The 14,500-nt window shown below is 40.1% G+C and overlaps 1 protein-coding gene across 3 annotated transcripts in view; it reads left to right on the top strand.

Annotated features, from left to right (window-relative positions):
* Positions 1 to 13,526, top strand: part of opn7d (opsin 7, group member d) — a 91,394-nt gene extending 77,868 nt beyond the window's left edge. Inside the window, exons 5-7 of one of the 3 annotated variants that reach the window (XM_001340566.8) lie at positions 2,543 to 2,681; positions 7,613 to 7,808; positions 9,224 to 13,526. In XM_001340566.8, coding sequence (XP_001340602.2) covers positions 2,543 to 2,681; positions 7,613 to 7,808; positions 9,224 to 9,721 — 833 coding nt within the window. In that variant the 3' untranslated portion in view covers positions 9,722 to 13,526. The remainder of the gene's footprint in view (positions 1 to 2,542; positions 2,682 to 7,612; positions 7,809 to 9,223) is intronic. The other 2 variants (XM_073908922.1, NM_001316946.1) reach the window with 2 other exon arrangements.
* The last annotated feature ends 974 nt before the right edge of the window (positions 13,527 to 14,500 follow it).

Genomic DNA, 14,500 nt, shown 5'->3' with positions numbered 1-14,500 from the left:
TTTGTCAGGCCCACTCACCTGTGTGAGGCACGCTCAGCAATGCAGCATTTAGTTTTTTAATACGATTATAAGAAAGTGTCTGGTGCAAAATGTGCAAACTATTCACTCCAAAATATATTTCTTTTTCTCCCTGATCTTCCTACGAATCTTGATTAAGAATTAGATTCATGCGCACACATCTCCTCTGTCCCGCCGCGATGCCACCCAAAGCCAAAACTCAATATACTCCTTTCTGTGTTTATATGATATTTCAGTGATGCCCGCTGTTTGTTTGGCTTTCGGCTCAATACTCTCACGTATTGACGGGACTCATTAGAGTTTTTGTCAGGCCGTACGGGTTTTGACTTTTGATTGACTATTGAAGAGATGAAGGGGTGTGTGGGGGAGTGGAGATCATTCAGATGGGGCAATTTATCAGTGTGTGGGCGAGCTTGAGAGCAGAGATTAAGATGGCAAGGAGGACAGCAGGAGAACAGATGGAGAACTTAGGTGGAGGAGGAGAAAACGCCTATGCAGGTAATGTCAAAATTTAGAGGCCAGATAAGATGTGGTTCCTTAAAGGGCCAATGCACTTTTTTGTTTTGAGTTCAAGAGTTCACACTTAGCACATGATTGATAATAAAGCTTGCATGGCATACTGTTCCTAGGAGAGAGCCCTGAGCTTATAAGATCCTCGAGTTCTGGGCTCCCTCCCATCAGCAGGGCGAGAGGAGACTTTGAGCTCAGATCTTGATGAACTCCCCCAACTTGTTAATGGCTAATCACAGATTATAGGGATAGCTGTAAAGCTTTCTAAGAGCTCATCTATTGTAGCAATTTGGTATGGTAAAATTACGTATATTGTGTGTTTTTGAACTGTGGGAGCAAACCGGGGGAAACCCATGCGAGCATTTTGTAAGAGGAACTACTTTTTTCCGCCTTTCATTCGCATCTGCAGCTGACCCTCAGAACCTCAGAAATCGTTGCTACTTCACCAACGTCACGTTCAAGAGTTCACACTTAGCTGCTGATTGATTATAAGCAAGTTTGGCATGCTGTCCCGGGAGAGATCCGTGAGCCCAAAAGGTCCTTGAGCCCTGGGCTCCCTCCCATTTGCAGGGTGAGAGGGGAGTCTTAAGGTAGATCTCGACTACTCCCCCCTTGATAAGAGCTGATGACTAAAATGAATGTTTGACTGTAGTGCTAAATTTAGATTGATCAATTCACTTGTAGTGCATGTTTTTGGAATGTGGGAGGAAACCGGAGAACCCGGGGAAAACCCACGCGAGCACGGGAAGAACATGCAAACTGTTAAATGACTAGAACCGGTGACGTTCTTGCTGTGAGGCAACAGAACCAACCACTGGGCCACCGTGCTGCCCTATGAAGGGAAAGGTGGAGAAGTAGGGGTGGAAGGGGTGATTCTTCAAATCGAAGATGGCTGTAGTGAGAAACCCTGGCTCTTTATAGTGGGTTAGGACTGGCCTGATTGGTGGATCATACGTAGCTAATGCAGAACCAGCCTTGTTCAATCATAATCACATGATCCTCTCGAAATTAGTTTATAAATAAACTTCACTTAGAGCTAGTATATGAATGATTCTGTAGCATAATGTCTAAAGTGGTGAAAAAACAGGTGATTTTGCTCACATTTTTAGATATTAAGGCTGAACGACATGGAATGCCATCAGAGATTTCCCAGTATTTCCATGTTGCAATCGGGAGATCACAATAATTGACCCCAAAAAACGCCAAAGCAAAGCAAAACCTAACAGATTACAGTTGTATAAATACAGCACTACAACATACAAAAGAGAGAGATTGAAATATGAAAAAAAAGTTGAGTTTTTCTCGCCTAAGGATTAATAGCAGTCTCTACCACCATTTTGTGGCGCAACTGTCTTTGCTCTGCTCAGTATGACGGCCGCCGATCTCTATAATTATAAATGTTTAAAATAGGCACTACCCTTAAATAAACAACGGCATTCACCTAAAAAAGCCTCAAAAGTGTATTATGTTGTCCAAAAACTGCAATATTTGTCAAACTGCAGTGTGTTTATTGATCTGATGTCACTGTATGTGGGCGGAGTAATACACAGAATCTTGTTTGGCAATCAGCCAATCAGATTCAAGAACCAGACAGAACTGTCATATAAAATATATATAATATGGCAAGTATTATATATATATATATATATATATATATATATATATATATATATATATATATATATATATATATATATATATATATATATATATATATATATATAATATGGAAATAAATATATATAAAAATTGTAAGTGTGTTGACTGGCTGATATGCAAAAGTTACATGCAAATGTATGTTTTATTTGACGGTAAAAAAACATATATATATATATATTAGTTTTATATAATTTATTTATTTTTATATTTATTGATAATTTATCAAATATTTTTCTTTTTTGTTAGTTTTTTAAGTATTTGTAGAAAATATATTTAAGATTAATAAAAAAGGCCTCTTTTTATATGATTCAAAACATTATTTTGCCAAATAACTTTGTTTTCTCTCTTTTCATAGGTAACAAATTCTCCTACTCTCATGCCTGTCTGATGATAGTAGGGGTTTGGTGTTATGCCATGGTGTTTGCTGTGGGTCCCTTGGCAAATTGGGGCCACTATGGCCCTGAACCCTATGGGACAGCATGCTGCATAGACTGGTAAGTGCGCGGTAGAATGTAAGTGGAAATACTAAAAGAATCTCCGAAAGTCAGACACACAAATCCCCCCCAAAACAAAAATCTGCCTAAAGGTGATGTGTGTAATATACTATTAGCAGCATCGCCACCTGCTGCCACAATGCAGGGTAGTCTGTGGGATTGCCTGGGCTACAGGCTAGTTTCTTAGATTCCTATCTCCAGCTCAATTGAATGCTAGATTTGTTTTGCCTGTTTTTTCATCTGCCATTGGAAAATTGTAAATGTGACCACTGTGACAGTTTTGTGTCAAGAACTTGCATTGTACTGTCACTCTTTGGAAACAAATGCCTTATTTATAGTTGCAAATTAAATAAAGATTGAACAAAGTATTTTAACATCAAAAGATGATATGCTTCTTAGAGTAATCCAGTGCATTGGAGGTTCTATTGAACTCACATGGCTTCACTCTTATTCAAAATGATCACATTATTTATAAATGCATTTTATATCTTTTTCCATTTGTTTATAGGATAGTGCAGACCGGAGATTCAGAGGCTCATTCGTCTTCAATAATTCTGTGATACGGTCTGGTGGCTGAGTGACACCAAATACATCTGGGTGACAAAAACAAACTAGGTTTCCATCAACTTGTGTTAATGCGCATTTAGAAACATTGCATGAAAAATGAGTGATGGATATATACAATTTATCAACTTTTTTGAAACTCCCCTATTTTGCTCCCCTAAAATTAAACAGATCCGTTTTGAATTTGTTCAGCTGATCTAGACGCACCAAACACACATACACATGCAAGACTCACCTGGAGTTTGAAGTCATCAGTTTTTGACATGCTCAGTAACCCAGGTCCTGATTCCTTACAGAAAACATACATTAGATTTGCATTTACGCATTTAAAACCCCAATCAAAAACAAGTTGGGACGGTATGAAAAATGCTATTATAATAAGAAAGATTTCCAAATTTAGGCGAAGCCGTGGCGCAGTGCTGTCGCCTCACAGCAAGAAGGTCGCTGGGTTGAATGTGTGTGTGTGTGGATGTTTCCCATAGATGAGTTGCGGCTGGAAGGGCATCCGCTGCGTAAAAACTTGCTGCATAAGTTGGCGGTTCATCCCGCTGTGGCGACCCCGGATTAATAAAGGGACTAAGCCGACAAGAAAATGAATGAATGAATGAATTTCCAAATTCATTCTTGTATTTCATTGCAGATGATATGAACACAAAATATTTCAGGTTTTGTCTGGTCAACTACATTTCATCCGTGAATATACAGTAGGTGACACTTTAATATGAGCATTACCGCCATGCCTTGTGCCGCCGCCGCTCTAAAGGAGTAAGAACATGTTTTTCAGGTATGACCGTAGTTTGTGACTATGCCACCAGGGGGCACAAAGAGACGGGGTGTGAACGGACAGAAATAGCCTATAGGGTAGCTGTAAATAATCTGCTACTTGCAAATAAAGATAAACAATGAAACAAAACATTATACTTCCTTCATTATTTATTAAAAACTTGTTAACACGCTTTATTATCATTGTAAACATAAAGTGCAATGAGGTTTCCTTTTGGAAAGTACAATTAAGGAAATAAAAGACAACTAAAATGAAAGTACATCCATAAATAACAATAAGTAGGCCTAAATAAATAAATAAAGCAGTGTTTTAGCCTATATACAGAGAAATGTACTGTGATAGGACTAAGACAGTCAATAAAAAAGCTATATATCCTTTCCTGTCATTCAGACCTGCAACACAAAGGCTAGTAATCAGGTATATTGGTGAAATAATGATGTGAATTGAAACAGGTGATGTCAACAGGTGATTGTAATTGTAATTTGATACAAGAGCAGCATCCAAGAAAGGTTTAGTCATTTAGGAGCAAAGATGGGCCAAGGATCGCCAGTTTGCCAACAAGTATGTGTGAGAATGATCGAAATGTTTTAAAAACAATGTTCCTCGAAGAAAGATAGGAAGACATTTGGATATTTCACCTTCAACAGTGCATAACATCATTAAAAGATTCAAGGTATCTGGAGGAATTTCAGTGCGTAAAGGACAAGGGAGCAAACCTATGCTGAATTACAATGATCTCCGATCCCTCAGGCGGCACTGCATCAAGAATCTTCCTCATCTATAAGAGATATCACTACATGGGCTTGTCAAGTACCACAATATGTATTTACAGCCGAAAATGTCAGTTAAACAGTACTGTGTCAAAAGAAAGCCCTATGTTAACAGTGTCCAGAAGCGCCGTCAGCTTCTCTGGGCTCAGAGGTATTTGGGATGGACCATCACACAGTGGAAACATATACTGGGGTCAGATGAATCAGTATTTCGGTTATTTTTTGGAAGAAATGGACGCCATGTGCTCCAGACCTAAGCCAGTCCAAAAGCCAGGATCGGTCAGGGACATGGGCCCTTGTCAAAAGTAACTTGCACTTCTGTGATGCACCATTAATACTGAAAAGTACATAGAGATTTTGGAGCACATTATGCTTCCCCCTTTTAGAGACACCAATGCATTTCATCAAGACAATGCAAAACTACATTCTGCACACATTACAAAGTCCTGGCTGTGGAAGAAGAAGATACAGGTACTTGACTGTCCTGCCTGCAGTCCTGACCTGTCTCTCTACCATTTTGAAGTGCAAAATGCAACAACGAAGACTCTGTACTGTTACCCACTTTAAAACTTGTTTGTAGGAAGAACGGGACAAACTGAAAACACTTGGTGTCTTCAGTCCCTAAACGTCATTTAAGCATTGTAAAAGAGAATGGCAACATTACAAAGTGGTAAACGCTTTACTGATCCAACTTTGGAATATGTGTTTATGTTGAAAAAAATAACACAATACAAATCATGAGGAACACATCAAATAATGTTTGGTGTATTCTCTGCATTTCCCAGAGATGGGTTGTGGCTGGAAGGGCATCCGCTGCATAAAAACGTGCTGGATAAGTTGGAGGTTAATTCTGCTGTGGCGACCCCGGATTGATAAAGGGACTACGCCAACAAGAAAATGAAGGATGATGTATTCTCTGCAATGAAATACAAGTCAAAGTAAATTTGGAAATCACTACTGTTTTTTATTTGTGTTTTCCACACTGTCTCAACTTTTTCTGATCTGGGGTTGTCGTAGCTTTTCAAAGTGACTTACTGTACACCCACCTGGGCAGCAGTTTGGGGATTGGTGCCTTGCTCAAAGGGAATCAAGAGGTATTGAGGTGGTTTTAAAGTGGTAGCAAGTAGGGATTAATGGTATCAGAATTTCAAGCTACGATAATTCCTCGGTATGAATGGCACGGTACGGTATTTATTGAATAATTTAAAGGAAAAACAAAACTAATGAAAAGACTCGAAAAAAGTGGCAAAAGTGTTTATTTACCTCAGCACTGAACTAATTAAACCATGTAAAAAAAAATAAAGTTTCAATTTAGTATTGTTGAAAACTCATCACATTAAACATTTAATCACTCACTCACTTAGATAGAGGTTTTTTAAGGAAAATTATTATATAACTATAATCTGGTAAATGCTGGGATCTCTGGGCATGTCCCCTGCAACAGAAAAAAGAACCCTCTCATTTGGGACTGAGGTTTCTGGGACAAGAAAGATATGATTTAGCCAAGGTTGACAAAAGTGGGTAACGTTGTGCATTGTCTTTCCACCACTTGGGAGGACAAGCCATGAGTGAGATAGAGGTCTCTTTGTGGTACAAGTCAATGTCTGCATCAATCTAACAAGTGTGCTGTGTTCTGCAGCCCCCATCACTGTTTTTAGTCGTATTCCCCGACTTTTATTTCCCCACAGTCTGGCAGTGCCTGCATACTGTTTTTGTCTTTGTCTGTCACCTTTTCTCCTTTTTCGTATCTTTTTAGAAAGAAACCGAAATGCTTCCACACATCCGATTTAAAACCCGCTTTAGGTTCGATCATTTCCAGCTCTTTTTCTTCCCAGCTACTAGCAACACACTCCATTTCCGCATTACTGGATCTGTAGTGACAACAGACCGCAAAGGATGATGGCCACGCCTAGGCTGATGGGAATTGTAGCTCCCGCTACCTACCGTTCGCTTCAATCGCCTAAGCAAACTTTTCTCAGAAATATAGTTTTATTGAGTCATCCGCCTACGGTAATATTGAAAAAAATTACTATTGCGGTATGACAGTATTTACAATATTGTTACATCCCTAGTAGCAAGTGGTATTAAAGTAGTGTTGAGGTGGATATTTATTCCCTCAAGGGGATCAAGTGGTATTGAGGTGGATATTTACTCTGCACGTTTGCAGCTTGAAAAGGCACCCTGATGGCAACCTGATTAACAGGGAGGGAGTAAGTGAGGGACTCCCTGTTTCTAATATTAACTTCATGGAATAACAATAAATGTATCATATAGTCCAGCACATTCGTCGTGCCTAGAATTCAGGTAGGAGAATGGTTTGTAATCGCACATCGTTGTTTCAGGATTACGTGGAACTGAAACCATACCTCACTGTCCTTAGAATAGTGGAAAAGCGGCTTTAGTTCCAAAACACAGGCTTTTTGTTTTAGGCCTGGACTGTGGAAATCCATTCTTTGGCCATTTTTGCAACACAGCATGACAAGACAGACAATGGCTTAATTCCTTCAGCCTCTGAATTATGGTTTCAGATGATCTGCTCACCTTAAAAGATGCACAAGAGTCCTCAAAACAGCTTGTCACATGAAGTGCTCCTTTATCATGTTAAATGTTTGGCTCAAAAGAATGTTCTGCAGCTGTTTTTTCCCCTAGTAATGTATCTAACAAAAATAAGTATCACCAAAGGATTTCAGTCTTGTTTTATAAATCTTGGGGCTATGATAGTGATTAGTAATTTCAGCCAGATGCAACAAACAGAAGGTGCCCAGAAGCTCTTCGTCAAGAGCTCAAATGTATGGCTTTTGTTATTCTTTCAGGTATGCACCAGGCCAGGATGCTCTGTCCATGTCCTACATTATCTGCCTGTTTCTCCTCTGCTACGCCCTGCCACTTGGAATCATCCTCCTCTCCTACATCCTAATCCTGATCACAGTACGAGGGTCCCGGCAGGCAGTACAGCAGCATGTGTCGCCACAGACCAAGACTACAAATGCACACATCCTCATTGTGAAGGTAAATCATCACACTCGGTTTTAAAGGATCTGAGTGGAATGACATGTAGAGTCGTTGAAAAGAGTGGAATTGTGTGTGTGTGACAAAAGTTAAAGGAAAATAATTGCTATATTAAAATTAAAATAAATAGATCTTCATGTCACGATGCAGTGGTGCAGTAGGTAGTGCTGTCGCCCCACAGCAAGAAGGTCGCTGGTTCGATCCTCGACTCAGTTGGCGTTTCTGTGTGGAGTTTGCATGTTCTCCTTGCGTTCGCGTGGGTTTCCTCCGGGTGCTCCGGTTTCCCCCACAGTCCAAAGTCATGCACTATAGGTGAATTTAATAAACTAAATTGGCTGTAGTGAATAAGTGTGTGAGATTGAAAGTGTATTGGTGTTTCCCAGTATAGGGTTGCAACTGAAAGGGCATCCGCTGCATAAAACATATGCTGACATAGTTGGGGGTTCATTTTCTGTGGCTACCCCTGATAAATAAAGGACTTAGCCGGAGGAAAATGAATGAATGTTAATGCATGCTACAGCATAGTGCAGTATTAACGATAGTGAACTGTAATAAATACAGTAGCATACTTTAGGGTTCACTACAGTAAAATGGGGTGTATTGTAGTGTATTATATGATTGTAAAAAAAAAACTAGTGTAGTATTGGGTCATTTGTTTATATTACTGTAGTTGTTGTATCACCAAAGTCACTAAAGATTTACCACAACAGATTAAATCACATACTTTACTACAGTATGGTTCAATAGTATTCTTTTACTACAAAGTACTAGAGTTTTATCCGTTTTCCAATACTCCCAAAACAGACTTTCAACCCAATTGTCCCTAATCTTTTAGCAGATTGTGAACATGTACCCCTGTATACATATCTGGAGAGAGCGAATTATGTAGCCAGAGGGACATATGGCTGTATTTCGTTTTTAAAACGAATGCTAGGGGGCGGTATGACACCACCGACGGCCTCTGTTTCATTTTACGCTACCAGCTGACCACATACCTCCATGTGGAAAACTTATTTGCTCTCTCAGGGGCTCGTCAAAGTCGCCACGTATGTAATTGAGTTGCAGAGAGGAGTTGACCATGACAATGGGGTTCAAGTCCGGCGAAGAACGGTTTCAGAAAGCAGGTAAAACAAAAACAGTGGCCTCTGGTGGATTTACATGAGAGGAGCAGGCACAAATGGCACTTGTGAGAGAAATTTGAGATCTGAAAAAGAGTACACAGTGGCCTCACAGTGGATTTGCGAAAACAAAAACGGCAAAAAAAGTACCCTCCTTGGGTGTATTTCGCTATCCAGAAATGTATACAGGGGTACATATCCATAATGAGCCTGAGTTGATAAACTCCAATGTGGGCTGTTTAAATCCCCCAGAGCATAAAAAAATGTTCTTAAGAGCTATTTTTGGTTCTCTTACAGCTCTCGGTGGCAGTGTGCATCGGTTTTCTGACCGCCTGGAGCCCTTATGCGGTTGTGGCAATGTGGGCTGCGTTTGGAGAGCCTGACAATGTCCCACCAATGGCCTTTGCGTTAGCAGCTATATTCGCCAAATCCTCCACCATCTACAACCCTGTGGTCTACCTGGTATTCAAGCCCAACTTTCGCAAATCTTTGAGCAGGGACACGGCTCAGATTCGCAGACGGATATGTTCCAGCCCTTGCAAGGGAAGCCCTGTGCCTGGAGAGAAGGATCTTCAACGGCAAACCTCTTTACGCTGCAACAAGGACGCTAGTAACTCGACGCGTCTCTCCAACGGCCTAGCAGACAGCCACGGGGCTTGTCTCCATTGCACCGAGACAGACCCTCATTGTCAACAGACCCCGACTCAAAGGACTGCCTGTGTGCTGGTCGGGACATCCTACAGCGAGGTGACTGTGAGTCAGCTGCCAGAGAAGATGCAAGCTGACTTCTTGTGAAGGCCCTGCAGGCTTTCCCAGGACAAATGTGGGTAAACGATGGATGGGCAGCCTTAAAATGCGACTTCTGGCCACTAGAGATAAGCTTGACGTGTCAAAAACAGGCTGTGTCTGAAAACACTACAGATACAGATGTCATGCATTTGGAACAGCAAAATAAATAAAGCTCCGCCTTTAAAAAGGTAACCGACCAATCCTGTCGTAGCACTTGTTGTCGTCTGCCATTTTAACCAGACTGGCTTGTGCTCTGAAATATGTTCAGAGAAGTCTGCCGTCACTGTGAAGAGAAAAAAGGTCAACATTTAAAAGAGAATTGAACGTTTTGATAAACTGAGCGTTCTGAAAACACCTGAATTTACTTTTTATTTTTGTTTTATTTTATTCGGGTTCCTATGGAACTTTCTGTTAGGCTTCTCTGAGCCAAGGGGGTCATTGTTGGGTTGATTGTTTAGTGTGGTCAAAACACATTTGTATTCATTGACAGTGGTGTCACGAGTTTTGGTCACACGCTACTTAAAGTCCATGTTAACTGAAAGTAGCTGAGACTTTGATATTAGTATGTTGATGTACCTCCTCCTGAATATTGAGTAAGAAGGAGGGGCTTTCTTTTCGTGCATCAGTCGTTCATAGCAGACTAATGGTAAGGGGGCGGGATTCAGAATATTCTGGCTGAAGCCGTCAAACTGACGTCAACACAGAAGGAAACACTCAAAACCCAGAAGCAAACTTGAGACTTTTATTGAAGATTACCAATTTTTGTGGATTAAGTTGCATAGATAAATTGTTCATCTTAGAACTAACGATGTGGGCTAGCAAAATAAACGTACATTTTGATTTCACACTGATTTTAATGTAAGTGCGAGATGTCAAATGACCTGTTCCTTATTTTACAATGAAGCACCAAAGAGTTTCACCTTAAAGAAGTCGTTTGCTCAGTAATCATATATTACTCTCCCTCAGGACATCCAAGTTGTAGGTTGATTTCCTTCTTCAGTAGAAAACTAAAAAGGATTTTAAGCTCAGTTCATTCTTAAAAAAATGTTTTGTTCACTTTGGCATTTTGGATTTATCTTTTTTACCCTTGCAACAAAGTTTAGTTTTGCTTTGGACCAACCTAAAAGAAAATTCTAATTAGTAAGAGCTACATTTTTAAATTTTTCTCAAAGTATATAGTTTTGACTTGGTTGAAACTCATTAATTTATTTTCTCTTTGGCTTACTCCCTTTATTATTCTGGGGTCGCCACAGCGGAATGAACCGCCAACTTATTCAGCACGTTTTTCACGCAGCGGATGCCCTTCCAGCAACATACCATTTCTAGGAAAAGTTTGTTGAAACTGAAAAAATTTAATTTAATATTAAATCAAAATATTTTTTTCTGCCCAAGAGGGAAAAAAATAACATTCACTCAAAGTTTTTATAGACCACAAATTAATGAATTTACTATAAAATCAAAGTAAAGTTGTACTTTGGACTAAACTACAATGCTGCGTTCACATCAGACGTGGCTTAAGCATCAGTTGCGAGTGATTTTCATGTTAAGTCGATACAAAGATGCAAATAGATATCCGATTCGGGTATCGATCAAATGAGGTGGCTCGAATGAAGCCAGTTGAGTGTTTTGTGTGTATCGCGCGAAACGATTACTTTGAAGAATCCGAATTTCAGCAGATGTTAACGCTGAATCAACCAATCATGAACCTTTGTCATGAACTTCATGAGCTCGTGTGGGGTGTGATTATGACGTAGCCTGTTGTTGGTGCACCAATAGGAAATCTTCCCGCAGACACCGGACAACAGTTCATCAAACCGGGCTGGGTTTAGTCGGAAGCACTATTGAAAGCCTTTATCATCCAGGTACAGTTTCTGGAGGAGTTGATGAACTCACAGAGCTGGGTGCACCTCTGAATGGATTTAGCGGACTCAGACACGGCGCCGAATGAATCTACGCTGTTTTTCATCCTTCCTAAAGCACATAAACACAGCTACTCTCTCAATAAAATCCATGATAGCCATTTAACAATGAAACTAGAGTCACTGGGCAGACAGAAGCCCCGCCCATGATGCAAATCTGCGTCTATTGTGAAATGAATTTTATGTCTGAATGAATCAAATTTGATGCGCGAATAAAGAGAGTAAACTTAAGTTGTTGTAAACTCGTGTCTATTTACGCGCAAATAGCGCAATTTATTTGTTAGTTCCGGGTCTGGTGTGAACACAGCCTTACAAATAAATACATACATAAAGTTAGTCTATGCTAAGATCTAAGGTAAAACGTCTGCTGGTAATTTCAGTATGGGTATAAGTGTAGCACAAGATGGTAATCAAACTTACATTAGAAATAAATCAAAACTAAAGAGCAGTACATTTGAAAAATCTAAATATGCATCTCAGCTCTCAGAACTACATGGAGTAAACAAAAACAAAGACTGCGTAACGGTGAAGGGACACTAACAACAGAGTAGCAGATCCAAACGCAGGGTTTATTAGGATGGTTAGGCAAGCACCAGTCAAACACAGGAGCAAACAGATAAACAGGCAGATGATCAAAAAGGCAGGCAGCAGACAGGAATAAACAAACAAAGCAAAGCAAGGTTCAAAAACACTCAAGGCAAGGAAACCGCGTCATAATGTCACACACAGGTAAACAAGACTCAGCAACGTGTGTGTTTGAGAGGTGTATATATAGTCTGTGCAACTAGTCCTGAACAGCTTCAGCTGCGTCTGTTTGTGATCATGGGGATCTAGGTCAGGTGTGTGAGTGGTGCATGACTGAATATGTAGTTCTTTTGCTGGCAGATTTGTAGTTCTTGACTCCATTGACTTCCATTATAGCCACATTTGTTGGTGCATATATGCACAGTCTGTCACATTCACCAGCGATCTGCACAGGCTGGATGATTGTGACAGACTGTGTATTTTTGCACCATCAAATGTGATTATAATGGAAGTCAATGGGCCAAAAACAGCCACCAACAGTAAATAAGGGAGAAAAAATTAAAACAATGCATCAATGACAATGTTGTTACTAATCGTTCACATTTCTAAGACTGATAAAAGGTTCAAAATTCCAGTCCACAATTAATTTTTGTATTGAAAATACATCATTTTGTGTGTTTTTTTCACCAAATCAGTGACATAATTTGTGAATTTGGCAATTAAATAGTTACAATCTTGTAATTTTCCATTAATTTAAAAGTTTTGATCAGGACTGAGGTTGATTTATGCCAAAATAAAAATATATATATGAAAAATAAATATTTATCTGATGCATTTTTGCAGCAGTTTAATCCAGTGGATGTTTCGTCCTGAACATAACAAAAGGGTAGTCAATTTGAAGTGCACAAGGGTTAACATCCTGGTTATACAGTACAGATGATTATGGCTAAAAATATACAAACAACATGGAACCCCTACACAACAAACATATACCCACAAGAAAAAAATATATAGTCTCCCTGCTCTGAATGGGACTCAAGCTAGCGTTTCCGTCACGGATGTCGAGTGCACTAACAAGGACACTAAAGACTCTGGGCTCCAGCGCCAGTCACTTGAGGCCAGAGGAGCGAGGATTACTCACACAGCCATCATTAGCTGGCCTGCATTAGCATAGCATAGCACAGTACAGAAGCATCCACAACAACAATAGCATCAGTTCAAGCAAGAAAATGGGTTTGCCTGAAGCTATGGATTACACCAGAAGAAAATGACACCTACTGTACATCCTGCATGGTCAGACGGTGTTTTCGAGATAAAAGATTTAGCATCTGTTTTAATATTTTGTAAATTAAAAAACTATATTTGATTACACTTGTGTCTTCCTTGCCCTGGTCGTCAGTATCCACTGTAAGATATACACTCACTGGCCACTTTTTTAGGTACACTGGACAGGTGCTGCTCATTAATGCAAATTTCTAATCAGCCAATGACATGGCAGCAACTCAATGCAGTTAGGCATGTAGACATGGTCAAGACCATGTGCTGCAGTTCAAACCGAGCAACAGAAGAAAGGTGATTTAAGGGACTTTGAATGTGGCATGGTTGTTGGTGCCAGACGGGCTGGTCTGAGTATTTTAGAAACTGCTGATCTACTGGGAATTTCACACACAACCATCTCTAGGGTTTACAGAGAATGGCCTGAAAAAAGAAAATCTCCAGTGAGTGGCAGTTCTGTGGGCGCAAATGCCTTGTTGATGCCAGAGGTCAGAGGAGAATGGCCAGACTGGTTCCAGCTGATAGAAAAGCAACAATAACTCATATAACCACTCGTTACAACCGAGGTCTGCAGAAGAGCATCTCTGAACACACAACACGTCCAACCTTGAAGCAGATGGGCTACAACAGCAGCCAATCCTGTTAGCTAAGAGCAGGAAACTGAGGCAACAATTCACACAGTCTCACTAAAATTGGACAATAGAAGATTGGAAAAACATTGCCAGGTCTGATGAGTCTCTATTTCTGATCTGAGCGTACCACACAGACTGTTGCATGCCTAGAGTGTAGCATGGGGGTGGATCAGTGATGGGTTGGGCTGCAATACGATGGCACTTGCTAGACCTAATTTTTGTTTAATTTTTCTGCATAACATTTCTTTTCACATTCTGTTCATTGTATATACATTTGTCTTGTTATTTATTCCTTTAGTTTTAGTTTTTTCTTTAGTTTTATTTGCACTTAACAAGTTTACATCGTTTCCCAGAGATGGGTTGCAGCTGGAATGGCATCCGCTGCGTAAAAAACTTGCTGGATAGGTTGGCGGTTTATTCCGCTGTGGCGACCC

The sequence above is a fragment of the Danio rerio genome, chromosome 8 (genome assembly GCF_049306965.1).
Source record: "Danio rerio strain Tuebingen ecotype United States chromosome 8, GRCz12tu, whole genome shotgun sequence".
Classification (NCBI taxonomy): domain Eukaryota; kingdom Metazoa; phylum Chordata; class Actinopteri; order Cypriniformes; family Danionidae; genus Danio; species Danio rerio.
This window is presented reverse-complemented; position numbering and strand designations above follow the sequence as displayed.